The 27572-nt window shown below is 41.8% G+C and overlaps 1 protein-coding gene across 2 annotated transcripts in view; it reads left to right on the top strand.

Annotated features, from left to right (window-relative positions):
• Positions 1-26074, top strand: part of BUB1B (BUB1 mitotic checkpoint serine/threonine kinase B) — a 29507-nt gene extending 3433 nt beyond the window's left edge. Inside the window, exons 3-23 of one of the 2 annotated variants that reach the window (XM_035110977.3) lie at positions 808-867; positions 1071-1215; positions 5134-5330; positions 5457-5632; positions 5719-5915; positions 6717-6811; positions 8127-8353; positions 9084-9196; positions 9313-9461; positions 9639-9688; positions 12061-12142; positions 12398-12500; positions 13653-13939; positions 14864-15015; positions 15795-15938; positions 17244-17353; positions 18846-19007; positions 20316-20449; positions 21264-21435; positions 21895-22001; positions 25513-26074. In XM_035110977.3, coding sequence (XP_034966868.3) covers positions 808-867; positions 1071-1215; positions 5134-5330; positions 5457-5632; positions 5719-5915; positions 6717-6811; positions 8127-8353; positions 9084-9196; positions 9313-9461; positions 9639-9688; positions 12061-12142; positions 12398-12500; positions 13653-13939; positions 14864-15015; positions 15795-15938; positions 17244-17353; positions 18846-19007; positions 20316-20449; positions 21264-21435; positions 21895-22001; positions 25513-25675 — 3025 coding nt within the window. In that variant the 3' untranslated portion in view covers positions 25676-26074. The remainder of the gene's footprint in view (positions 1-807; positions 868-1070; positions 1216-5133; positions 5331-5456; positions 5633-5718; positions 5916-6716; positions 6812-8126; positions 8354-9083; positions 9197-9312; positions 9462-9638; positions 9689-12060; positions 12143-12397; positions 12501-13652; positions 13940-14863; positions 15016-15794; positions 15939-17243; positions 17354-18845; positions 19008-20315; positions 20450-21263; positions 21436-21894; positions 22002-25512) is intronic. The other variant, XM_088670974.1, reaches the window with a different exon arrangement.
• The last annotated feature ends 1498 nt before the right edge of the window (positions 26075-27572 follow it).

Genomic DNA, 27572 nt, shown 5'->3' with positions numbered 1-27572 from the left:
CCACCCCCCAAATGCTTACCGTAGGTGACCCCTCTCGCTAACCCTGTCAGTGAATAAGCCTCCAGCGAGCGCTGAAGCAGCTCGCAGCCGACGTCGGAGGCTTATTCAATCCGTTGATACGATGGTCCTGATTCTGCGTCAGCACTGCGTGGAGAGGGGAGGAGCAGGGTAAGCCACAGCGTGTAGGGAGACATTTCTAAGGACAGAAGTGGCTTTCCGGGTGCCTGCCTTCTCCTGCCGTGGCCGGAGTTGCTGCTGCTGGGTCCCGCTGGCTCAGGGCGCTCAGCGCTCTCTTCTGCGCGGCGCCTATCACTATGGCTTATTTTGGGGGTACGGCTTATATTTCTCAAATGCTTAGAAATCGTGCTACGGCTTATTTTATGACTAGGGGAAAATAGGGGAAACACGGTATAAGCCAGCTATAAGAAGCTATCTTGTATTCATTCAGACCATTGGTCAATCTAGTTCAGTATTGTCTCCTTCAACTTTCAGTGACTTTTGATCTGAATTTTCCTAGCTCTGCTACCTGAGATCCAAATAGCACAAGTTAGTCAAGTAAAACATTGTCTGTTCTCCTCAAAATAGTATTTCAAACAAGCTAATCACTATTATAAACCTGGAATCTTTACTATCTTTTGAAAAAGAATTTTCCAAAGTGTGGTATCTTGCTAATCAAATAATTTGTATATTGTGAGGAAAAGTAGACTTAACTGAGGAAAAACCTCTGATGTTGATTTTTAAATTATGCTAAGAAATAGTAAATATATATATTTCTAGCTACTTAACTATTGATTACTTTACTTCCAGGGAATTTGAATCTGAAATTCGCTTTTATAATGGAGATGATCCACTGGATGTCTGGGACAGGTAAGCTTTTGTGAAAGGGGGGGCATTATTGGTTTGTTGTGGGGGGTTGTTATTTGTTCTAGTTTTGTTTTATTTATTTTGTATTGATATCCTAAGGTCTTCAGATGATCTTTGGATAACATAAAATAATAGAGCAAGAACACGGGCAATTCTCAAATAAAGGTGTCATTTCCTTGTGCTCATAATTGTTCTGCTATCTCTAGGTATATTAAATGGACAGAGCAAACCTTTCCTCAAGGTGGTAAAGAGAGCAACCTTTCTGTTGTTTTGGAGAGAGCTGTTAAAGCACTGAATGAGCAGCAGAGATATTACCAAGACCCCCGCTATCTCAGTATCTGGCTTAAGTTTGTGAGTGATAGATATATTATTTGAATTTTCTTGTGTATTCTTTTCCAGCTTGCTGAGCTCTAAACCTTGTCAGACTGTAGTAGGTTACTTTATGCTCTGAACATCAATAAGTTTCATTGACTTTATTATTCCATCACATAAGTTATTGTACTTCATGAGTTTTCTTGAGGCAGCTCACTCCACATGAACTGTCTCCATTTATGGGAGGATGTGTGCATTCATTTGCACTGGCCAATTCTTGCCTATGATGAAATCACACGCACCACAGCATTTCATTGGGGGGGGGGAGATTCTAACCTTTACCTAGTTGATCCTCTCTTCTGAATACTCTAACTGTATCCTGTTTGGACTTACTTAGTTTTCCAAAAGAGTTTAATACTAATAGGACATGTCTCTTGTACTGCATCTATTACAATATCAAAACCATACGTTTCAAAACTGATGAAAATGCCATGAGACAAGCTAGATGCTAAGCAACAATTCACATATCACTTTCACAAAATATGGCAGGTGCAAAAATATGGTTTTACATACAGTATTGTCAGGGGGACTCCCCTATTGTCAGGAGGCCTCTCCCCATCATCCTGACCAGCACTTCGCCAGGCAAGGCATCAGCCCTGGCAACGCTCCGGGGAACAGACGGTGGAAGAAGGGCTCAGCGACGTATCGGAGCTCCTGCACCACTCTGACCATCTAGGGAGGGATGGCTCAGGGAGGCGTCGGAGCCCAGGCACCGCTCCAGCCAGCAAGAGTAAGAAGGGACACCGCTCCTTCCGGCGCCTGAATTGAGGCCATACCTGCCAAGTCTCCCGCTAAAAAATACGGGATCAGCAGCAGTGCGGCTCCAGAAGTTGAGTAGAAGCAACTTCCGGGGCCGCTCTGCCCTATTTCCAGTGCCCACACATCATAGCTGCCAAGTTTTCCCTTTTCTCGCGAGGAAGCCTATTCAGCATAAGGGAAAATCCCTTAAAAAAGGGATAACTTGGCAGCTATGCCACACATGGTCAGAGCAGCACCCAAAATGGAGGCTCCCTGGCAGGTAGGAAATCGGGGGGATTTCTGGGATTTTTTTCCATTCGGGAGAACAGCGGGAAACGAATTAAAATCCGGGGGTTTCCCACGAAAAACTGGATACTTGGCAGCTAAGATTGAGGTGCGCGCCCAAACGCAGGGTGAAGGGGTGGCATTTCAGGGTGCCCAGGTTATTATGCTGGCCCCGAAGCCGACGGATGCCATTGCCGGGTTCTGAGAGTGACTAGGCTATCTCTGTTTTCTTCTATCTGCACTGTAAATAGCATGCACAGTAAAACTTTTAAAGACACAACGGACTGCAGCGTCTTTACTCGGGAGTAGCCGCAACAACTCCCTTACACATATGCTGCAGTATTCTTCAAGAGTTAATGAAACCCTTAACAATAAATACAAAAATACTTGGAACAGCACTTGGTGTGGATTCAAACCCTTTTATCCCGAGTCCCAGACTGGGAAGAAGGCAGGAAAATTATTATAACATTTATAATATTTTATAACAATATAAAATGTAATAATAAACTGTGAATGAGCCCTGATTAAGTAGGTAGTTTATATCTAAAGGTAAAGGGACCCCTGACCATTAGGTCCAGTCGTGACCGACTCTGGGGTTGCGCGCTCATCTCGCATTATTGGCCGAGGGAGCCGGCGTATAGCTTCCAGTTCATGTGGCCAGCATGACAAAGCCGCTTCTGGCAAACCAGAGCAGCACATGGAAACGCCGTTTACCTTCCCGCTGTAGCGGTTCCTATTTATCTACTTGCACTTGACGTGCTTTCGAACTGCTAGGTTGGCAGGAAGTTTATATCTATATATATATATATATAAATGTAGGCATTGCACGCGCAGATGTAGCAACCTTTCACTGTAACTGCTGAACCAAATTGCATCAAATTAGGGCAAAGCGTACCTTGCCCACCAGGGAGGGATCTGGCGTAATCCCCCCCCAAAAGCACACCTTTCATATCTAAAATAATGATTAAACACAAAAAAGTGGCACGCAAATCATACATCACCAGCAGAAGCTCTGAAGACTCCAGCAGCATCCAATAGAAAGGCAGATTGCACGCTGCTGCCTCCAAAGCCGCGCCACCAGATGACATAACAAAATTCCACAGCAACCAACTGAAAATAGGCCTTTTGTAGCAACAAGGCCCAACATTGCCCAGCAGACTGAATAGGCCGCAGCAGACTAGGCCGCTTTCCAGACTAGACCAAGTGGAGGTAGGGGCCTGCCTGGGGGGGGGCAATAGGGGGCAGAGATAGGTAATGGGTCAGAACAGGATGGGGGGAGACACAGGGATGAAACCTGCCCTCTCCACAGTATCTCGCCTCGGCTTTGCAGACTAGGCCACTTTCCAGACCAGGCCAAGTGGAGGTAGGGGCCTGCCTGGGTGGGGGAAATTAACCTCTAAAAAAACACCACATAATAAAAATCCATTAATCCCCATCTATCTATATGTAAAAAGGGCATATGGATCGCAGGGATAAGCCGAGGGTAGGGAGCCACAAACACCGTCAAACCAACTCAAACCCCAAAACAAAAAAACCAAACAAATTCTCATCAATTAGCCCCCCCCCCAACCCACAATCACACACAAATAATAAATGTAAAAAGGGCATGTGGGAGAGGGGAAATCACAGGGATAAGCCGAGGGGGGGGGGAGAGAAAGGGTTGGGAAACGTCATGGCTCAGAACAGGGTGGAGGAAATCACACTTCAAAAAATTGAAAATACAAATAAAACTACCAAAACAAACAAACATACACAATCATAAGAAGACAAAAAACAAAACCATAAATACAAGGACAAAGTTGAAACATCCGAACAAACAGAATACATCTTACAATTCAAAAAACAAAGGTATTAAGCCATTAACTTTCAAAATAAAAATGATTTCAATACTCTTAAAAAAAAACAGAAAACGCAGCAACGCATAGCTGGGTCAGCTAGTATATATTTGTTGTTAATGATTGTTAATCACCTTTGAAATATGTCTCAAGGCAATGCACACAATATAATAAAAATGGCTTAAGAACAGTACAAAAAATAACAGCAGATGAATTAGAAAATGAGATGCTCATGGCAGGGACTTCTTGGGTCAACTGGGAAAGCTTGTCAGAATAAAAATGCCTTCAATTGTTTCTTGAAAGTGTAGTATATAATATACCTGCCATATCTCAATAGGAATGCTGCTCTACAGAACAGGGGCAGATACACCTGCTTTCACCCTGCTCCTATTTACTGTGGAGCAGGCTTCTGATCTCTTTGGGACCTTTAGGAGAAACTCCCACAGTATATAAGGGATATTGAGATCTCTTTAAAATATGTCAATGCCAAGTAGATTCTTAAGAAGCATTCTTCCTCTCTTCATTCAGGAAGGGATGCTTGCTATGTCATGTGTGGATTATCTAATAACTAAGCATGTTTCTTTCTTTTGAAACATTGTTTTAACCGTATGTAAATATAACCGTATTAATTTCTACTTGATTACAATATAACCTCTAAGCATCTTACAAAAATAAAAATATTAAAATAACAAATAAGCCAAAAAAGAGAAAAGACTAAGGGCTAATGATTAGAATTTAAAATTGCTTCTCATGTTTTGATGAGGACTAGTTTGAATTTTGAGCACAGGTCAGACTGAGCACTGCTTAGTATCCTGGTGATCATGCTCATCACAGAATGAGAGTAAACAGCTTAAAGAACACTTCATTCTCCCATACTTCAATGTCTCTGAGACCCCGAGGACTAGAAGTGTGCTTCGTTTTGTTCCATATTGCTGCAGAGCATTGCAAGTTGCTGAAGTCTAGAGTTGCTCTGAAAAAGAACATTTGTACCTCCCTCTTTTGATACAACAAAGCCTTAATTTTCTATTTCATTTTGCAGGGTAGCTGTTGTAGTGAACCCCTGGACCTATATAGCTATATGTACAGCCAAGGGATAGGCACATCCCTGGCACAACTCTTCATCACTTGGGCCGAGGAACTTGAGGCAAGAGGGAATTACCAGAAAGCTGACTTGATATTCCAGGATGGGTTGCAGTTCAAAGCTGAGCCTTTAGATAAACTACAGTCCCATCACAGGTAACCTATCACAAGAGAGACTGGGCCTGTGGGAATATGGAAAGCAATTCCACCACCCGCACAACCAAAAAGAAAACCCAAGTAATGTCATTTACACTGCAAAGAACTTCCTACTTCTGTGTCTAGGCAGTTCCAGGCCCGTGTGTCTCGACAGGCCTTGCAAGATCTAGAAGATGCTGATGGAGAAGAGGAGTTGGGTGCTCTTGCTTCTGAACCTCAAAGAGCTACACTGGCAGAACTGAAGGGAAGAGGAAAGAAAATGGTGAAAGCACCAATCAGCCGTGTAGGAAATGCTGTGAAGCGTAAGTGAAGCTTGGCTATGTTGGAAACAATTAGTCTCACATGTGAACAATGAACACTTACCTTTAACTTCAGTGTCATTTTCTAGTCCCCAGCCAGGAACAGAGACTCCATAATTCATCTCAGCAAGCATCACATCGCCCAGGCTTTGCCATATTTGATGAGAACAGAGTTGTAGCTCCTAGAGCTGAGGTTCCTGCACTTGTACCACAGCCATGGGTTGTACCTCCAGCAGTAAAGGCTAAGGAGAATGAACTGCAGGCAGGACCTTGGAACACAGGCAGGGTAAGGAAAAAGGGTGAATCTTCCCACTACAGTTGGAACATAATGGGTGCCTATGTAGAAATATCTTTCAAAAGTGAATGCTTATTTTGAGTGTGGGGAATTCACCTTCACTTTTTTAATGTTAATCTTGGGCTCGGTCTAAAACTAAAGCGCTCTCTCTGACTATTTCAGACCATTCAAAGTTTTTGGTCTGAGTATTTCCTGTCTTAATGTCCTGGTAGTTAAATCTATCTTGCAGTCCTTTTTCATGCAGCACTGGTTAGCATCTGCTGTTTTAACCTTGGGTGTGGGGTACCTCCTGGGCTTCTGGAGAGTCTACAGCTCCTGGTTATTAACACTCTAGGCCTTAGATGGGATATATAAACACTTTCCAAAATGCTTTGCCATTCATCCTTGGATGTGAAAGGTGCTCTGTGCATTGTTTTGCATAAGAAAGAAATGTGGGGAAAAGAAATTTGCTCTATAGGAGGCAAAACCCAAGGTATACTTTGCGGCTTGGACCAGAAGGTTGAAGTCATGGCTTTAAAGTAGTGGGTTCTACACAGAGACAGAAAAGGCTCTTGCCTTGTATTTAGCTTTGATTTATCTTGCTATAATGAACCAATGAAGAATAAATTTCAGTCTCTAGTGATGTTGCTTCCCAGGTTTTGTATTTAGGTACTCTTAAGGAATGCTTGCAGGACTGGTGTGGTGCACTTTTTTTTTGTAAAGGGCTATCTGATGGAAGTATCTAAAAGGCCACTATGACAGACTGGTATGGTCATATGTGAACATACTGATACTGGTTTTCTTTCTCTTTAGCGTCCTCGGAACAATTTGGTTTCTGCTACTGTTTCCCCTGCTGTAGTCCCTAGCTTTACTCCATATGTTGAAGAGTCTGCACAACAACAAACAATGTAGGTTGTATGCCTTCGTATAATAAAAACAAACTCAGTATTAACTAATGTTCAATCTTATGGGTTAGGAAAGGCCTGGACAAAAGTATTTCTTTACAAGATATCGGAAGCAACTGATGATGATTCATGCATGGTAAAGGGATGCAGGGCAAATAGCAGGAAAATGCCTGAACCTGGGTAACACACCCACTCAGTGATAGTCTGTAGAGTGCGGTGCTATGATTAAATGATTGTATGGGGAAATAAATGATTTTATAGGTTTAGAAAGGCACAGGCAGTCTCACAGGTAATCTGACCCCAAGTTGTTGAGGGCTCTCATGTGTTAGTAACAATACTTTAAACATGGCCCAGTAGGCAGTTGACTTCCAGTGCAATTCCTTCTGGTGTAATCTCAACTTGACTGCATCAGCTACAGCTCCTAGATCAGTGGATCACTTATATTGATAGATGTTCCTTTCCCTAGAAGTTACGTTGGCTTTCATTGACAAGGTTAGCTCTAGAACACCGCTACCCCGCAAACACCGCCCAATGTACCTGTTATTTCTGAACGGAGTGCCTGGAACTGGGAACCACTTGCCCACAGCGTCTTCCTCTTAACAGAATTCTGTTTCAACTTGCTGGTCTGCATCCAGCTCACCACTGCATCCAGGACCAGTTCAAAACAGTCACACTCTCTCCTGATTCAAATGTTGCAGAGAAAGAGTCATCAGCTTACGCTCCTAATGAGTGTTCCTAGCTGCTTCAAATAGGTATTAAATTACATTGGGGACATAATGGCACCACATAACAACTGCAAGGGCATGGATGCATAATCCCCATTAATTGAAGTAGAACACTGAAACGCAAACACAGTGCCACCTCTGCTCACAGGGACAGTTCAGGAGGATACTGTGACCAACAGTATCAGTAGCTGCTGAGAGATCAAGCAAGAGCAAGTGTTGCACTTGTCCTGTCCCTCTCACAAAGAAGGGCATCTATCAGGATGACCAAGACAGATTTTGCCCTTAAATTGCTCCTGAACACATAGTGAAATGTACAGTAGTTTATAATTTGATTCGTATGAAGTTGAGTATGTTGCTATACCATATCACCATTTCCTCCTTTTGGTTTCAAACATTTGCTTGTTGAACACGGCAGTAACTTCCCAATGATATTTGTGGTAACATAGTTGGCAGTTTTAAATACCAAAATTACAACCCTGTTTATTTGTTCCATTGCATAATCCCATACCCATTAGATAGAGGACTCTTCCTAATAGTTTGCTCTTACGTACCTGGTCCAATCCTCACTCTTGCTTCATACTTGCCTCCCTTAGGACTCCTTGTAAAATAGAGTCTAGCATAAACTGTGTGCTAAGCACTTGGAAGCCTGGAAAGGAGGAGGATCCCCTACATCGTGTGCAAAGTCATCAACAGGATGGCCAGGAGAAGAAAGAAAAGCCAATGTATTGTAAAGAGAAAGTCTATGCTGGAGTGGAGGAGTTTTCCTTGGAGGAGATCAGAGCTGAAATCTACCGGCAGAAAGCAAAAAAGAGAAGAGAAGGTATCTATTAGAAACGGGCAAATACAGGAAAATCCTCCAGTGTTGCTTAATGTTAGTCAGAAAATGTATAGATTTCCAGAGCCTGTGCTAGTTTCTTAGAAAGAATTTGGTTGAAAAGCACTTTTGGATCATGTTACAAGTCAAGGAAATGCTTTCATCATCAAATACTCTATTTCTTCATAGAATTTTCGTCCTGTAGATTATTTTTCTAAGCTGGGCAAGAGTGCACTGTAGTGTCCTGCTTTGTTTGCTAGTAAGCCCTTCTGCGTAAGTAGCAGGTTTACCTTTCTATGCCTTGGGGCAATCCTCTTTCTAACCAAAGAAAAAACAGATGAAGGTGAGATAGTCAAGGAAGAACAAAGTATGTTCCCCCTTTCTCTTTAATCTAGAATACTCAATGTGTAAATGTATTTATTCAGCAACCTTGTTTGTGTAGGATCATAGCAGCCTTCAGTTCAGTTTCCCTCTCCTCTGAGAAATGTATTTCAACTTAATCAACAACAGAGTTCCACTGCATGTTGCAGGTGGTAGGAAATAAACTTGACATGGGAGTAACGTCCATTTTCTTTTCTTTTGGTGGGAGCCTTGTGTTTCAGATGTGCAGTCCCTTTCCCACCCCAAGTCTACAACAGGGCAACCTGGGAAAAGGGTTGGGACTATACATGGTCTTTCTAGCTATACTTCTATTGTGGAGAATATGTGGTGATTTATTACCTTCTCTTTCATACAGAGGAACTACAGGCCTTAGCACAGAAAAAAGCTGAGTTACAAAGGAAAATTGAGGAGTTGGAGAAGATGGCGAGAGAGCGGCAAGGAAATGATGAGCAGAGATCATGTGCACAGGTAATATCCCACCTTAATTTCTGGTAGGCTATTTGTTGGCAGTGGCCTTTCTAGTGCATATGGAACGTAATTTGGAGTGTGGTTTGTGAGCAGATTGTTCTCTTCAACTATTTCAGCAAGTAGTGGAGCAGGAGCCTGCAGGTGTGCCTTCTGACAAGGCAGAGGCTGAGATTCTGAAGCATCCTTTAAAGGAAAGACAACTCTCTCTGGCAGATGATGAAGCATTTGTTGAAGAATGCCTTTCAGATATTTTTTCATTGAAAAGGTAATGTGGGAGTTGGCTCTGGAGAAAAGAAAAGGCTTTTTAAAATTGTCAGATATTTAAATGATATTCCAGTTCAAAATATGTTTCAGAGTGGTGTGGGGTGGCTTACTATATTGTCTGCTCTTGTGATCTGAATGGTGCCCTGTATTTTTTTTTAATCCAATGCTTTCTTTATAGCAATCTTGATATGGTTGGAAATGTTCCACACGAGGAATCAAGCTCTAGCGGTAAGTTTTGTCCATAGACTACTGCTTGAAGGAAGTCTCTTGAATTTCCTCCTATGTGTTCAATAAAACCACTTAGAGGTTTTAGTTACAATTAAGCAGTATGCACACTGTTAAATGACTGAGGCTAATTTTAATCATTTGAGGAGGAGCAGGAGGGGGCAATTAGCAGTGTGTGTCTGCTTGCTTGTTTTTGAGGTTTTTCTTTACCCTGATGGAATAGAATCTGAGACTGTTTCTAACCTTTCTCATTTCCCCCTACTTCTCAGTTCCCCCTTCCTGTCACTTGATCCCTATGTCTACTTATGCTTAATCTCTTTTGGGTGGCCAATATTTGACTAATTACTGATTAATAATAATAATAATAATAATAATAATAATAATAATAATAATAAATTATTTATACCCCGCCCATCTGGCTGGGTTTCCCTAGCCACTCTGGGCGACTTCCAACAGAAAAATAAAACACAGTAATCTATTAAACATTAAAAGCCTCCCTGAACAGGGCTGCCTTCAGATGTCTTCTAAAAAGTCTGGTAGTTGTTTTCCTCTTTGACATCTGATGGGAGGGCGTTCCACAGGGCAGGCGCCACCACCAAGAAGGCCCTCTGCCTAGTTCCCTGCAACTTGGCTTCTTGCAACGAGGGAACTGCCAGAAGGCCCTCGGAGCTGGACCTCAGTGTCCGGGCAGAATGATGGAGGTGGAGACGCTCCTTCAGGTATACTGGACCGAGGCCATTTAGGGCTTTAAAGGTCAGCACCAACACTTTGAATTGTGCTCGGAAACGTACTGGGAGCCAATGTAGATCTTTCAAGACCGGTGTTATGTGGTCTCGGCGGCCGCTCCCAGTCACCAGTCTAGCTACCGCATTCTGGATTAGTTGTAGTTTCCGAGTCACCTTCAAAGGTAGCCCCACGTAGAGCGCATTGCAGTAGTCCAAGCGGGAGATTAGAGCATGCACCACTCTGGCTAGACAGTCTGCAGGCAGGTAGGGTCTCAGCCTGTGTACCAGATGGAGCTGATAGACAGCTGCCCTGGACACAGAATTGACCTGCGCCTCCATGGACAGCTGTGAGTCCAGAATGACTCCCAGGCTGCGCACCTGGTCCTTCAGGGGCACATTTACCCCATTCAGGACCAGGGAATCCTCCACACCTGCCCGCCTCCTGTCCCCCACAAAGAGTACTTCTGTCTTGTCAGGATTCAACCTCAATCTGTTAGCCACCATCCATCCTCCAACCGCCTCCAGGCACTCACACAGGACCTTCACTGCTTTCACTGGTTCTGATTTGAAAGAGAGGTAGAGCTGGGTATCATCCACATACTGATGAACACCCAGCCCAAACCCCCTGATGATCTCTCCCAGCGGCTGCATGTAGATGTTAAAATTGTCTGAAGCCTTGCTTGCTCTTTGACTCTGGGCATACCACTTTGGGGTGCGACCTGGAAGGTTTGCAATAAGGCAGTCTGGCCCTGGACCCACAGGAAGTTAGCAACCCATCTCTTCTTTCCAGTATTGTTCCTTCCTGCCTTACTTTGCTTTGATCCATCATCACCCTCACAAAAACAAAGCAGGAAGCAAAAATAAAATCTTGAAAATTGCTGATCACAGCAGAACAGCTTGTTTTCCTCAGATGAAAATGAGTGTAAATACATGAAACAATAAAGTTGGTTCCTCATTTGACAAGAGAAGTCTCCCTTAGCTCAAATGCATTTTATAGATTAACTGTAGGAGCTAGCATGTTTATCTAAATTATTTAACAGAAGTGTAGAATTTTCAGTTTTAAAAACAAAACCCATTTTGTTTTTTAAAAATCTATTAGCCACTCTGAAATCCGCAAAACTGTAAGCATGTGACGTAGGTTAGGCCAAGAGAACATCCAGTCTGAGTTCATCATGTTACTCAGTCTAAGTCAATCCCTTTTGCAACCTTTTCACCAATCAGGACAGTAGATTCTATGTGTGTCCATTTTCCCCTAATTACATTTGCTTATTCTCCCCCTTTTAGTCGCTAGACTTGCCTTTTTCCTTTTGTGTGTCAGTGTCATAGGAAGAAAATCTTATCTTCCTGCACAGAAAGCTCTAAACCTTTTACAACAAACAGAATGTAAAATGACTGAAGCAGTTGCATTCCTTCACACATGTGTTGCTTTGAGAACTTCTTTAGTGGATACCATGTGCTTCCTGCTACAGTATAGGTTTTCATCCTCACTGTTATAGTGGATCTTGCTGGTGAGCTAGATTGTCAGCTGATGTGAAGATGGGCCACTGGAATTGGCTGATTGCACTACACCTTTGCAATGTGTTCAGTAAAAAGTATATTATCAAATAACTCCAAACAGCTTTTAAAGTCTACTGACTCTCCCCTCCACAGATTTTGAAATTCCTCCTCCAGTGAATCCTTTGACATTTTCTATATTTGTTGAAGAATCTGCGTCAGAAAATGCGAGTACCAGGTAACTGTGTATTTTTTCTCAGCAGGAGACAGAACGATCTCAATTTTATTTTAAAAGCATTCTATGTTCGGATCAATTTCATGATCAAGAATATTCATTAATCTTTATGCTTATACCACCTACATTTTTTTAAAATGTACATATAGAGCTGTATTTGTACAGTACGTTTGTAATCCTCTAGCCCAGAAGAAAATGAATGCAAGTGGTGAAATTCTTGAATGGAATGAATTGGCATTTATTTGTTTTTTCCTTTAGTCTTTCTACTGGCCCTCCAGTGGTACGTTCCAGACGAGTTCTTGGTGTTCGCAAACCTTCAGAAAGTATAACTGCCAAGGAAAATATATCCCCTGAAAATTTTGTAAGTTTTTCATAAAGGTAAAGGGATCCCTGACCATTAGGACCGACTCTGGGGTTGTGGTGCTCATCTCACGTTATTGGCTGAGGGAGCCGGCATACAGCTTCCAGGTCATGTGGCCAGCATGACAAAGCCGCTTCTGGCGAACCAGAGCAGCACACGGAAACGCCGTTTACCTTCCCACCTATTTATCTGCTTGCACTTTGACGTGCTTTCGAACTGCTAGGAGTTATTTAGATCTATGTAGAATATCCTGTTACCTCTTGAATTAAGGCATACACATGAACACTTGTGGCATCTTGTCTCTAAGGACCACTTCACACATTGACCAAAGTGTACATATGTATGCACTGCTTACCTTTAAAGATATGTCACCCATCATGTGTGAAGGATCTGTTGTGTTCAATCAGTTTTACACCAGTGTAGACTTGCGGGGGTGGGACGGGACAATTCTGAGCTGGGTCAGACCACTAAACCAATTTTGTCTGGCCTCTAGCAACCCTATGAGAGCATAAGTATGAGAGATAAATTTCAACAGTTTTAAAGATAATTCTGTTTCCACACTTTAATAATAATGTTTTGATTTCAGTAACCTAGGCATTCCCAAGGTAAAGCTCTTATTTCTTGATGCTGTTGCTGACTTCGTGAAGGGGCTGGTTTGTCTAGCGTAATTCCTTCTGGCTCTCAGGACTAGTATCTGAGAAGAGCATGTCCCCCGAGAAAACCAAAATTGATACTCCCTGACTTAAGACATATGGGTGACCTAATTCAGACTTCAACCTAAGGATGTTTGTTTTAATAATGTTAAGATGTTTAGCTGTTTATGTGTTGCCTATAAAACCCTTGTTCTGATGCCCCTTGTGGCAGACTTTAACTGGTGATTCGGCTAGAAGAACCATGTTAAGTTGAGGTCTGCCCTATTGCATGGCTGCAATAAACATTGGGTCCCTCCTGGATGCTGGACTTGAATTAAATTTCTTAGTTCCATGTTTCATTTAGAAGGGGGTCTCTCGCCTGGGTAATGAGCAAAGTGGTGTAGAAGTAAATTCTTACTATAGATGTACCTGCATGCTGTTCAGCAGGTAGATTTTTTTGACAAAATTTCTGAAAACAAAAAATACCTTTTGGTGGTGGCTATTATGTGTTTCTCTCTAGGCTGAACTCAGTGAAATCGAACCATTGAGTGAAGATGCAATTCTCACAAGCCCGTATAAGAACAAAACCCTCTGCCCTAATCCTGAAGACACCTGTGACTTTGTTAGGGCTGCCCACCTGGCATCAACCCCTTTCCATGAGATAACAGAACAGAGGAATCATCTTGATGACAAGCTTGAAGACATACCAAAGGAAGAACACCCAAAATCTAAGCCTACATCTCTGAGCCAGCAGACAATTCTTGATGAAAATCAATATGCTGAGGCCCTCTCTACGAAGAAGCTGAGGTACCTGAAGAGGATTCAGTGGGCTTCATGTGGTTTTATCTAGGGTGGGACACATGTCTGCCTTGCCTTCATATACAGTCATACCTCTGGATACGAATGCTGCGGGTTGCGTACAACATGGGTTACAAACACGCCGAAACCGGAAGTAATGGAACGGGTTCCTTCCGGGTTTGGCGGTTCGCGCATGCGCAGAAGCGCCAAATCGTGACCCGCGTGTGCGCAGAAGCGCTGACACGGGTTGCGTACTGCTCATGTTGGAAATGGGGCTCCGGAATGGATCCTGTTCGCAACCAGAGGTACCACTGTACTAGGAACTGCATGATTCAGTGTTCGATGGTGGCTCGAATTTTTCAGTGGCCTTCTTTGCCTACTGGCAACAATGCAAGTTGCAGCGTGGAGACATTCTTCCCAAATTGCTTATTATTTCAAATTGCCCATACATCTAATTTTTTTTGCCTGCAATGCCCTTTTCTCTCTCGATTCTTTTCTAAAACAACTCTTCATTTTCTGTGGGTCCTATGAGTATTTTGAAAGCTTTAATGGATTCATGATACTGAAAACTCTGCTTTGATGCTATTTCACCCCCAGGTTTGTATCAAAAATGTAGGTAAGGAGGTAAGGAGCATGGGTGATGAGTGCACAATCTTGAGGCCCACTCCCAAAATAATCCTGGGCAGAATCCTGGGGTGAAATAGCTTCTGAACAGGTTCCAAGTAGGACAATTTTGAATGAATATTGAAGCACCTGTTAATACTTTCTTTAAAAATTGAACTAGTGCATTTCTATTTATGCTTTATATGATGCTTTTGAAACTTCTTTTCATTAAAGGGATATGATCTTAAACTGTTGCATTATGAATTGTCAAGGGAGTCTGAATAAATTTGTCACATGTAAATCTTAATATCTTTCCCCAATTATGTATAGCCCAATTATGGAGGCAAGTCAGGAAGATACCGCATCTTCAGCATCTTCATGTTCCCCTACACAAATCTCTAAATTTCAACAAATCCCAGAGAAGCTGGAGTTGGCTCATACCTCAACTGATGAACTTGTCAGTGATGTTGAAAATGGCTCTAGTGAGTATGCTGCTGATAGCTTGCTTTCTTCCTCCAGGTTCTTTACAAATGACCATAGGGAGTGGGTGGTGCTGTGGTCTAAACCACTGAGCCTCTTGGGCTTGTCAATCAGAAGGTTGGCAGTTCAAATCCACCCAATGGGGTGAGCTCCCGTTGCTTTGCCACAGCTTTCTGCCAACCTAGCAGTTCAAAAGCATACTAGTGCAAGTAGATAAATAGGTACCACTGTGGTGGGAAGGTAAATGGTGTTTCCGTGCGCTCTGGCTTCCGTCACGGTGTTCTGTTGCGGCAGAAGTGGTTTAGTCATGCTGGCCACATGACCCGGAAAGCTGTCTGTGGACAAACACTGGCTCCCTCAGCTTGAAAAGTGAGATGAGCGGCGCACCCTTTGGCTGGACTTAACCGTCCAGGGGTCCTTTACCTTTTTACCTTTACCTTTATAAATGACCGATAGAACAATAAATATTTTTATCTAAATGATTGACAGTGTTTGGTATGGGGTATATCCTACAGCTTTATCAAATGACAGTGAAAAATCAGCTAAAGCTAGCAAGTAGTGTAAGCAGAGGTTAAAAGAGAAATGATCTTAAGTGTTAAGGCAGAAAAGGCAGAACTGATTCTAGAATAAAAATATTTAAATTGCTTGAATGATTGAATTTTGAGAATGTCTTTGGAAATAATAGAAATACTAATATTTTCAATAGGGGAGGGATGCCCATGCAGTCCTTATCAATAGTTGTAACTTGTAACTGATAGTTTTGCTTGTTTGCCTGTTTTAGGTTACTCTCCTGACGGGCTGTGGAATGCCGAGCGGCGCAAACAACTGTTGCAACCTTTTTCAGACTTGTTGACAAAGTCTCCTGACTTTAAATTGGAGGCTCAGCCTATGCCTTGGATGGAGCTAGGAAAAGAAGTTCATATTGGTAAAGATGATTAGATTTTTTTTTTGCTAGAATTCTTTTTATATTTGAAATATAAAAAATGCACACACACACAAGCTCTCAAACCAGTATGCTTTATTTTCCCACCTAGTTCACCTTGCTTGGTCTCATAATGCTGCTGTGTGGAAGAATAAAGGTAAAGGGACCCCTGACCATTAGGTCCAGTCGTGACCGACTCTGGGGTTGCGCGCTCATCTCGCATTATTGGCCGAGGGAGCCGGCGTATAGCTTCCAGGTCATGTGGCCAGCATGACAAAGCCGCTTCTGGCAAACCAGAGCAGCACATGGAAACGCCGTTTACCTTCCCGCTGTAGCGGTTCCTATTCATCTACTTGCATTTTGACGTGCTTTCGAACTGCTAGGTTGGCAGGAGCTGGGACCAAGCAACGGGAGCTCACCCCGTCACAGGGATTCGAACCGCCGACCTTCCGATCAGCAAGCCCTAGGCTCAGTGGTTTAATAGTTGTCAGTAAACTTTGTAGTCTCATGAATATTTCATAAGCCTAGCTTGTGGTATCTTGAATTTGGACTACTTATTTGCTTTAACTAGTATTTTCTTATGTAACACTAGCTGCCTTGTACTTGGCATTGTTCGGAAATTCTAAGAAATACCAAAACTAGTACAGTTTTGAAAGGTGAAGCCTCCAGCTTTGAAGCAAAATTGTATCCAAGCAGACAAAAGCCTGCTCTTTGAGCTTAGGAACCAAAATGTAAAGTTTGGTTACAATATCTTAAGAGGTATCCAAAGGCATAGAGAACACTTGGGCCATTTTCCAAAATACATAGTAGATAAGCAAAGCGAGCTGTACCTGTCTGAATTAATTTAAAAAACATATGACAGCACCTGTCAATTCTGGGCAGGAATTTGATGTCATGGTAAGACAATATATGTCAGGGAAAACATTTTGGCTTGCCAGATAGAATGACCCCCCCTTCCATCTCCTCCACATGTGGTTCTGTAGGTTCTTTCCCCTCCCCAAAGCCTTTTTTGGGGGGGAGCCACATTGTGCAAGTGGAAGTCCTTGCACAGTGCTTCTGCTGGTGGGACTCATTAGTTGACTCCTGCCCATTGTGAGGCAGTGATTGAAAAGTATATTATTTACACATTTGTAGAAAGGGGTGGATGATCTTATCTATGATTCACACTTCAGGTTTGAAAACATTAAAGGCAACAGAAGTCAGCTTTCTTAAATTTTTATTATCTATATTGTAGAAGGTTCTCTCCAGAGGTTGTTTTCAATATGTAGTGGTCATGATTACTTCAGTCTTAAAATTCTGTTTCAACAGGGAGTGTGAAATACTGTATCACTCAGGAGCATCTGATCAGTGAAGGTGACAAGCTGTTTTCTGCTGTAACAGCCAGCTGTGCAGATGAAGAAAATACATTTTTAATAAAGGTATATAAGTGTCCTCCTTACAGTTCACCCAACTCCACAATATCTTCACTACTCCTTTATCAATCCCCTTCATCTTTTTGCTTGACTTGCGTTGGGGCCCTCTTATTTCTCTTCTGAATTTCAATTTGTTGAAATCCCCAAGGTAGCTCCCAAATTAGGAACAAAAATACACAATAAAATGTTGCTGTGTTGATATTATAAAGTACCTTAAATTTACAGCAGCATAAAAGCAGAAAGGCACCATAAAACCAACTTTGAAATGTAAGGGCATAGCCTATCCAAAGAGCAGCAGTTATAAAAATCCGTAAGTTCAGTTCAGCTAATAGCATGTGAGAATAAAACTGTATTAACCTGGTGTCCATAACAGACTTCATACCAGTTGGAAGTTTTATTGGGAAGGCACTTCAACAACACAGGTTTTATAGTGCAGAAGGTCTTATCCTTGATCACCTATGGTTAATGTGCTTGGTTCCTTTTCTTTTTTTCTTGACTTCTTGGGGTTTTATAATGTTTAAATGATATACTATTTCTGCCATGTGCTGTTTTTACTAGTTATTATCTTATACCCAGGTGGCGCTGTGGTTAAACCACTGAGCCTAGGGCTTGCTGATCAGAAGGTCAGCGGTTCGATTCCCTGTGACGGGGTGAGCTCCCGTTGCTTGGTCCCAGCTCCTGCCAACCTAGCAGTTCGAAAGCACGTCAAAATGCAAGTAGATAAATAGGAACCGCTACAGCGGGAAGGTAAACGGCGTTTCCATGTGCTGCTCTGGTTTGCCAGAAACGGCTTTGTCATGCTGGCCACATGACCTGGAAGCTATACGCCGGCTCCCTCGGCCAATAATGCGAGATGAGCGCGCAACCCCAGAGTCGGTCACGACTGGACCTAATGGTCAGGGGTACCTTTACCTTTACCTTTATCTTATATTTAGTATTCTGAATGGGCTCTCTCATGCTATTGAAGGCTTGCTTGTTCCAGACATTACTGGTAGTGGTGTGTGTGGAAAACAGCTTTTAGCAGTTTAATTTAAATAAGTAATATAGCATAACTTTACTTTTGCAGGTTTTAATGAGGAGTCCTCGTGTGCTTTGATTTCTCTTTTTGTTTACCGTTTTCCTGCATCTCCATGAAGGGGAACATTCTAGTTCAAGTCCTTTATAACTTCTCTGTAAGATGTTTAGGTTGGGATGGGGCACTTTGCATTCACATCTCTTCCATACTGCTTTGGTGGAGCTGTGCTGTGTTATCCAATATAAGTTGTATTGGCAGTAATTCCAGAGCACATTGTGTAAGCATGGATGTCGCTGGGTGAGATGACAGTATAAAAATGGCCTTGCTAGTTATGCTGTGAGGCCTGTCATCTCAACTCAGGATTTTAATCTGCTGCATAGAGGCTGCCATCCAGCACAGAAGTCACCTGGATTCCGTGTGAACAATCATTAAGGTCAATGGTGCAGTTTCAACTATAGGTATTTTTATTTTCCTTCTGTTTAGGTGCATTCAGAACCTCTGCCATGGGACTTCTATATCACGCTGAAACTCCAAGAGCGTCTAGGCACTGAGTTTGATCAGAGCTTTAATGCAAACTTCTCTTGTTTCTTATACCACAATGGCTGTGTGACTCTGCACAAGGGGATAAGTGATGTTACTGTCCAGGTCAGTGTGGATAACCCTAGTATGATGGGCAGAGTTGAGGTGCATATTGAAAATGATTCTAAAAATGTTGGTTTCACTTATTCTTCCCCCCTCTGGCCATGTGAGCATAGACACAACTGTGTGAAGAAATGTTTACTATGAACTAGGCAGTGCATAGACAGAGCTGGAAGCCATCTTTAGTTTTCCCCACCAAGTGATTACAGGAGTCCCCCCCCCATATCCCTACCATGACTAAGCTGGAGGAACTGCAGCAACAGCATATTCTTCTGTTTATCCCTGCCTCCAATTCCTTTCCTGTCTCCCGTCACCTCCCATTTGCCTTTGTTTAAAGTGCAAGTCTGCTGTGGTTGGGCAGAAAGTCACCTCATTATTTGCATCAAGTACGATGTGCAACTTGGATGGTGCCATATAAATAAATCCCTCGGTTTACAGTTTGCATCTTCAAGCAATACAGTGCAGGAAAAAGCCAAGCAGGACTTGTATGTGAGAATCAATCCTAAGTTGCAGGTGATATATGCATCTTCTTGGCATTGTTTTCTGGCACTCTTGAGATTTTCCACGCTTGTGATCTAGAGTATGACCGTAACCTCAATTGTACCAAAGCACATTGCTATAATGTTGAGTGGTTTCAGAGTCATATAGTTAATAATGCAGACAACTGGGAAACACTGGCCTGTGAGCGCTCCAGTTGGAGAACAGCCTTTACCAAAGGTGTCATGGGCTTTGAAGGCACTCAATCTCAGGGCACAAGGGAGAAACATGCTAAGAGGAAGGCACGCTTGGCAAATCCACACCGTGATCAACTCCCGCCCAGAAACCAATGTCCCCATTGTGGAAGGACGTGTGGATCCAGAATTGGCCTCCACAGTCACTTATGGACCCATTGTTAAAACTGTGTTTATGGAAGACAATCTTACTCGGATACGAGTGAACGCCAAAGAAGAAGAATGCAGATCCCTCTGCCCCCAGCTAGTAGAATGCTTATGCTTATGCATGAACTCAAACGCTTCCAGTATAACTTGTGCTAAATGGTTTAAAGTACATGTTTCTGTTTAAATAATCTACCCAGAGTCTTGGTCATATAAATGTGGAAAAGTATAAGAGACTTGATTTATCAATGGGATCACTTAGTTGAGTAAGGGGAAGCTAATCTTGAGTCCTTATAATACACATTATGCTTGCTATTTTCTATGTTTTGACAAAATCACCCTCCTCAAGCCCAATAGGTTCCCACCTATGAACTAAAGTACCTGCTTGGACCATGACGGCATAGTACTGCAATAGCTTATGTTGCTCTTTCCTTCTCAGGATATGATTCATACCCTGCCCCAAGAAGAAGTCATGTTGATTGTCAACAATCTTCTAGAAGTGGTGGAGAAATTACACAGAGTGGAGATAGTCCATGGAAATCTGCATCCAAGGACACTATTCTTGGGAGACAGGTTGGCTGCTCCTTTCCAGTGACCCCATACCCCACGCCTTGGGCTTTGTGCTTTCTAAAGTTAATCCTGAATTGATACAAGTCATTTGGATGGGGATAGGTGGGAGGAGAATGTGTTCAGATGGTTGGAATTTTAAATGTAGGATGTTTGTTTTGTACTAGTGCTGTGAGTAAATAGAATATGCAGAGTATTAATATTATTATTAATATACTGTATCATTACAGTATCATAATGTAGAAAGTTGTTGATAGTAAAGCTTTGTTGATTCTATTTTTGTCCTACCTTTCTTTGAGGTTTCTAAGCAGCTTGTTGACCTGGCTGAATCTTTCAGTAGCCTTTGATGGTCTCGATCATAAATATGTAGCTATACTATGTGCTTACTTCTACAAGTACCAAGGGGGTGTTGGCTTTCAAATGTAGGAATTGTAGCAGAAATGGTCCTATACTGGTTGATGCCAACAGAGGGTGAGATTCCAATTATTCTACAGTCTGTAATGATGTGTTCTTATAGGGAAAAAGCTAACATTGGTTAAGTGTACTTGCACTAATGCAATAGGACTTCTTCCTTCAACTCCTTCTCCCAAACCTCTGGAGAAGATTTTACGGGGCAAATAAGAGGACAGAAGAAGGAGCAGAAACGTGTTTTTCATCCACAGTAATTATACACTGAGAACTATAATATAATAATTTGCTGTCAGTGTAAACTCCTTTAAGTACCAGTTCTTAAGACAAACACTAGAGGGAGTTAGCAGCATAGCGAAGTGCAAGTGCAATGGAGCATTCAACAAACTTGTGGTCACAAATCTTTCCTCAGAATTTGCAAATCGAATGCTGTTGCTGAGACCACCAGTGCTCTGAAAATAGTGGATTTCTCCCACAGCTTAGATCTGCAGCTGCAGCCAGCAGTGAATTCACTAAAAAGTTTTCCAATAGCTCAGACCCAGAACGGGCAACAGATCCTTGATGAAAAATCACTTCCTCACCAGGTAAATACATATATCTGTAGAAAAAAATTATTGATAGTCCTTGGCCATTATGAAAAATCAGATGTGCTGACATTTTATGTAGGTGGCATGTAGTCTAGATTTGTGGAGCTGTTTGCACAAACCATGCAAGACTTTGACATGGGAACACCCCTTTCACCTCAGTCTTCCTTTTTTCTATTGGCTAAAAGAAGGTGGCAGCCTACTTCTCCTGTTGTGTTATTCCCATGTGCAGCTAATTGCCACTATTTGCTTTTTTATATTTTATTTGAAAGAATTGTTTTCTAAAAAAAATTCTTGCATCACTTACTGGAAGACCCCATGATGACTTATCGTAGAAGCTGATAATGGTATTTCTGGAGTAGTTTTCAAATTGTTTTACTGTGCAACTTAAATGATGATGGGTGTTAAAACTGCAGGTGAGGACAGTACCAAGTCTGACTAATGATGTTGTGGTTTTAGGTGGACTTGCTTGGCATTGCAGACACAATACATCTAATATTGTTTCGGGAGCCCATGAAAGTTTATCAGGAGAAAGGCCACTGGAAAACGATGAGAGACTTATCTCAGTAAGTATTAGACAGACAAGCAAATACTATTTTAGTTCTATCTCCTCTTTATTGTCTGGTTCTGATTCATAGTTGTAGAAGTGACAACATCTGCCAGCTAATGGTATGTGCATGTTTGAATTAGGGCTACATTTATTGATCAGTTGATGAACAGAGAAAATTGCAGGCTCCATCTGCACTGTATAGTTAAAGTACCGTAATATCATACCACTTTAAACAGCAATGGCTTTCCCAAAGAACACTGAGAAGTGTGGTTAAGGGTGCTGAGAGTTGTTAGGAGATCCCTATTCCCCAACTATTTATATTGTAAAGTGGTGAGGGATGCTAACAGGTCTTGAGGGAGGCGAAGGGATACCAATGTAGCTGCGCAACTGAATTTCAAGCCAATTTAATGTTTGATTTTCTGGAGCAAATTCATAGCCACACCACAGCTACATTCTGGGTCAGGTATGGCCAACATATTTAGCTTGGAAGCCAAGGTTGCAGAGGCCAGACATCAGCTGTGATACCATTGCTTCTCTGTTTCCCAATGCCCTATACCCAGGGATGAGGAACCTGTGGCCCTCCAGATGATATCAGCCAATATAGCCAATGGTCAGGGATGATGTGTTGGAGATCTTAGGTGAGATACCCACGAAGTGGAAGTTGCCCCCCGTTCTAGTCACCACATAGAGATAGCTTAAGGTCCAAAATTGTTAACCACTGCAGAAGATCAAGCTTCAGTTTTGGACATTGCTGTATACATACAGCTTGTAGGCATTTCAGATACATCTATAGGCAAGTAGGAAGTGTTTCTTTGCTCCAGCAATTCAAGACATAACACAGACTCCAACTCATATACAGCACTCACTGACTCGCCTAACTTATAAATATGGCACTGGGCCATTGCCATAGCAAACTGACTTGGCTGACCTTGCGCCTGCTAACTTGTCTCAGACATGGAATGATATGTGTTTTAGATCTGTAGCATACCAATCTTTTCTCTGAAGGAGGAATGTTAACTTTTGTATACTGTACTGGGCTGGCTGACTCTGATGGGAATTGAACATCCATAGGGCTTCAGAATGGTGAAGGCTGCCCAAGAGAGTGATCTTCTGTGCAATGTTTACCAATCAACTTATCCTGTCTCTTTATTATATTTTGCTTTTAATCCCCTACATAAGTAGAATCAAGGGGGTATATAGATGGTTGTTTGATGCAAATTGACGCCTTTCCTTTTTACTGTCAACCATCCTGGCAATTCCTGTTTAAGTCTGTTCCAATGCAGAAGAAAATCTGTTGCACTTTATGTGCTCTAAAGAGTTGGAACAAAGCTGCCTTTTTATAGCCATCTGCTTTTATAGATGGGCTTAATATAGATAGTTTTACATCAGCAGCAGTTCTTCATGGAGCTGGCTCATGGTGTGGGTGTGATGGGTTTGCAAGGAGCAGTATATTCAGTGCCTGCTTACGTTGATTGGAAGGTTCAGAATATTGCAGAAAAAGAGATACCTTTGCCAAAAGTGTTTGTGTATGTATGCAGGAACTCCTTGTTCCTGTTCTTAAATTGAATCTTAAATTACGTAGATAGAAGATTTCCAGATAGGCAAAACTGACTAAGGTGTTTCAGTTAACACTTAACACTCTGTCTAGGCAAGCCTGGTTCTCTAAAATACAGATATTAAACACATTTGCACTACATGGGGTTTGCAGCTGCTGGTGTTGTTACGCTTTTTGTTTCAACTTGTTTCATTCCTGGTCCTTGGGTGAGGTTTTTCTTGAGAAGCTGGTAGGAGGAATGCTTTAGGTCAGGGGTGAGAAAGCTGTAACCTTCCAGATGCTGTTGGACATCAACCCCAGCCAGCATGATCAATGATCAGGGATGGTGAGGGTTGTAGCCCAGCACTTCTGGAGCATTCATAGAATAGAATCATAGAATCATATAGTTGGAAGAGACCACAAGGGCCATCCAGTCCAACCCCCTGCCAAGCAGGAAACACCATCAAAGCATTCCTGACATATGCCTGTCAAGCCTCTGCTTAAATACCTCCAAAGAAGGAGACTCCACCACACTCCTTGGTAGCAAATTCGACTGCCGAACAGCTCTTACTGTCAGGAAGTTCTTCCTAATGTTTAGGTGGAATATTCTTTCTTGTAGTTTGAATCCATTGCTCCGTGTCCGCTTCTCTGGAGCAGCAGAAAACAACCTTTCTCCCTCCTCTATATGACATCCTTTTATATATTTGAACATGACTCATAGGTTCCCCATTCCTACTTGATTTCTTGTGCAAAGCTTTATACTGAATGTTATCATGTCCTCAAAGATTTCCAGTGCTGCTGTTTAAGCAGGAAAGCTGTAGGCTGACAAAGTTGAGTGATCAAATATCAACTAATATTTGCCAAATTGCATTCCATGCAAAAGATTGTTGGATTAAGCACAACTATATTTTCCATTTTAAAGGTGGATGGTCAGTACTTGGCATTTACTATCTATGAAATTAGAATGGAGATCTCTGCATGCCTGTAGCATTAAAGCAAACAAACTTTCTAAAGAGCTGTGTATATATACTATTGCTTTTGAAACATGGCAGAATATTAATAACCAGACGTAAAGTTCAAATTCCATTACACAATGCACATATCTTATAAGCAAGTCTGAATTATGTTGCACTACTCCAAGTAGACTCCTGCCCACCTAGCAGTTCGAAAGCACGTCAAAGTGCAAGTAGATAAATAGGTACCGCTTCGGCGGGAAGGTAAACGGCGTTTCCGTGCACTGCTCTGGTTCGCCAGAAGCGGCTTAGACATGCTGGCCATATGACCTGGAAGCAGTCTGCGGACAAACGCTGGCTCCCTTGGCCTATAGAGCGAGATGAGCGCCGCAACCCCAGAGTCATCCGCGACTGGACCTAATGGTTAGGGGTACCTTTACCTTCTCTGTGAGTAGACATCTTGAATTAATGAAGCATGTGAATGCAAATGTGGGGTTGGCTTTTTTAGCCAGTGAAAATTATTACAGTATGACTCTTGTACACAACCAGTACACTTTTTAAAAAATGTTGGTTAACAGGTAAAAGGTGCATTGCAAGAGGCAAGAGCTGCAGTGAATATATACCTCCTTGGAGTTATTTGTCTTCAACTGGGCCTGCCCTCTGGGTAAACAAACTGAGTGAAGCAATATGGCATAATGAAGCAAACAGTAAAGAGTGAGCAAGTTTTTCAGCTTGTAGCTCTGTATTAGTTACTGGCAACTAGCTGGTTTTTAGTCCCAGGTGATCTGCAGTAAGTTTCAAATTTGCCACATTCAGTCAGTGTACAGTTTACAGTATTACTGTAAATATTACTGTAAATTATGTTCTAAAATTTGTGTTAAAAGTTGTAGGCTAGAAATTTAATAATTTTATCTACTCTTAACTATGGACTCAAAATATCATTTTCAGTGAAAATTGAGAGATTGACATATAAGCAAGAATCCTCAAGCATCCATGTATGTGACATTTTGAATGAAAATTACTTTCCTATCTGGTTTTAGGTCTGCTGGCAGTGACTTGTGGAGTAAATTCTTTGAAAGAATTCTAAACGCAAAAGGCGAGTCTACTGTGCCTCTGCTGAGAGAGCTAAGACAAGAACTGAGTGCTGCATTTCAGTTCTTCCCCAGTGATCCCTCGGCAAATCTGGAACCTCTTCTGACTTAGAGGATATACCCTTCTAAGACCACCCCGTTTTTCTACACCCCTCCTTGCTTCACTCTCTCTCACCTCCCCAAGCACAAGTGAGAGTTCTTGCTTGATCTTCTTTTACTTTGAGGTGTACAGTGTATAAACAGTTGAAATACTGCTTGCATTTATTTCTTCATGTCTTTGTAAAAGTACGTTTGTAAAAGATGCCTTACTTACATGTACAGTTCATCTATTCTTTGGAGGTACCCCTCTGTGCCACATTAAAGCTTCCTTGTGTACAGCTGCTAAAATGTCTGTTAAATATTGTTTCATAGCAGCTTGAATTCTTTATCCTTGCATTCTTATAAATACGTGGCCTGTTCTGTCCACTCCTTGTAAACACCTTTCAATAAAACTATGTTGTGCTCACCTGTATTCAGCCACTTGGATTTCAGAATTTGTCACCTGGTTGCTGAGGCTATTGGTTTTTTGTGACTTACAATGGGATGAAATGTTATGCTGCTGGTGGCTCTTGCAACAATTTGCTTTGCCTGTTTGTTTGTTTTTAAGTATTTTTTTATTTGCCAGTTTATTTTGAGTAGGCACAGCAACTAAAAGTGTGTTTGAGCTGTAACAAAATTCAAGAACTGAAATATCAGGACTTAAGTTAAAACTAGATATAATAATTGTTTACATAATTAATGGTGAGGTTGGTTTTTTATTTAAGTAAATAGCAACTGAGGGGTGTAACCTCTGCTCCTGTAGTTACTGTTTACAGTGGGAAGTAAACCCATATTGGTGCTAAATGGGAACTCTCTCCTAAAGCAAATAGCACAGTGGGGTGTGTGTGTGTGCTGAGCTACAGCAGAAGCAGTGGGATCCCTATGACTGCTATTCTGCATAGGTAAAAATGATTTTCAGTCTGCGGAGAGCATTCCACTTCCCATTATATATGCTTTTGGTTCAGTGGCTTGATTAACACAACACTAAGGCAATGGTCTTGGGCAGTTCACAACATAAAAATACAAGATCTACAGATGAAGTTCAGTATACAAATTTAATAAATTACATTCCACAGACAACAAGTTAACCATAACTTGTCATCTGGGCAGCCCAGGACCTCCACACACTGCCCAGGCTTGCACTCCATGGAAGATAACTTCAGTGCTGCCAACACAGTGGTTTGACTTCACCACCAGAGACGCAATCATTGCATCTTGAGACAGACAGATGCTGATTCCAACAACAATTAACTTTAAAAATTGGTGTCTTTGTTTGCTTTTTTCACACTTTCCTCACTTTTTTCCTTATGCATTATATCTTTTAGTTTACAAGCCTGTAGGCAAGGACTGTTTTCTTTTAATTGCTGCAAGCAACTCTGGGAGTTGTTTTTTAAGTAACATTTTTGGAAAATCTAATAAAAATAACAGAATTTTCAATATAAGAGTAAAGAAAGTAGAATACATAATGTAAAATAGCAAGAAAGAAGATCCAGTACATATCTAAAGACAGAAGGTGACACCAGGATTTTCACAGTATCGCCTTTCCCATGCATACAAGGTGACATGTGTAATTTGTACATTTGTAATTTGTTGTAATTGGTCTGCATTGACATAGGAAACAAAATTCCATCAAGGTACTTGGAAGGAGTCCAGTTTTGCTATTACATTTATAGCTCTAATATGCCAAGTTCTTTTTCTAGAAATGTGATGTTCCAAGTGTTATGTAACCAAGACGAAACATGAAGATTGGACAGCATTTTCCATTTTTGTGCATCTACCAAATAAAAGGTTAAGTCTTTAAATTTAATGCCATCATTTGCACCCTCAAATAAAGGAGTACTACTTGTGGAGGAAACTGAATAGGTTCCTTAAGAATATCTGATATTTCTTTAAACATTTTCGTCTAAAAAGAGCTTGCTACTGGACACACT

The sequence above is a fragment of the Zootoca vivipara genome, chromosome 1 (assembly GCF_965207765.1).
Source record: "Zootoca vivipara chromosome 1, rZooViv2.hap1.1, whole genome shotgun sequence".
Lineage (NCBI taxonomy): Eukaryota > Metazoa > Chordata > Lepidosauria > Squamata > Lacertidae > Zootoca > Zootoca vivipara.
This window is presented reverse-complemented; position numbering and strand designations above follow the sequence as displayed.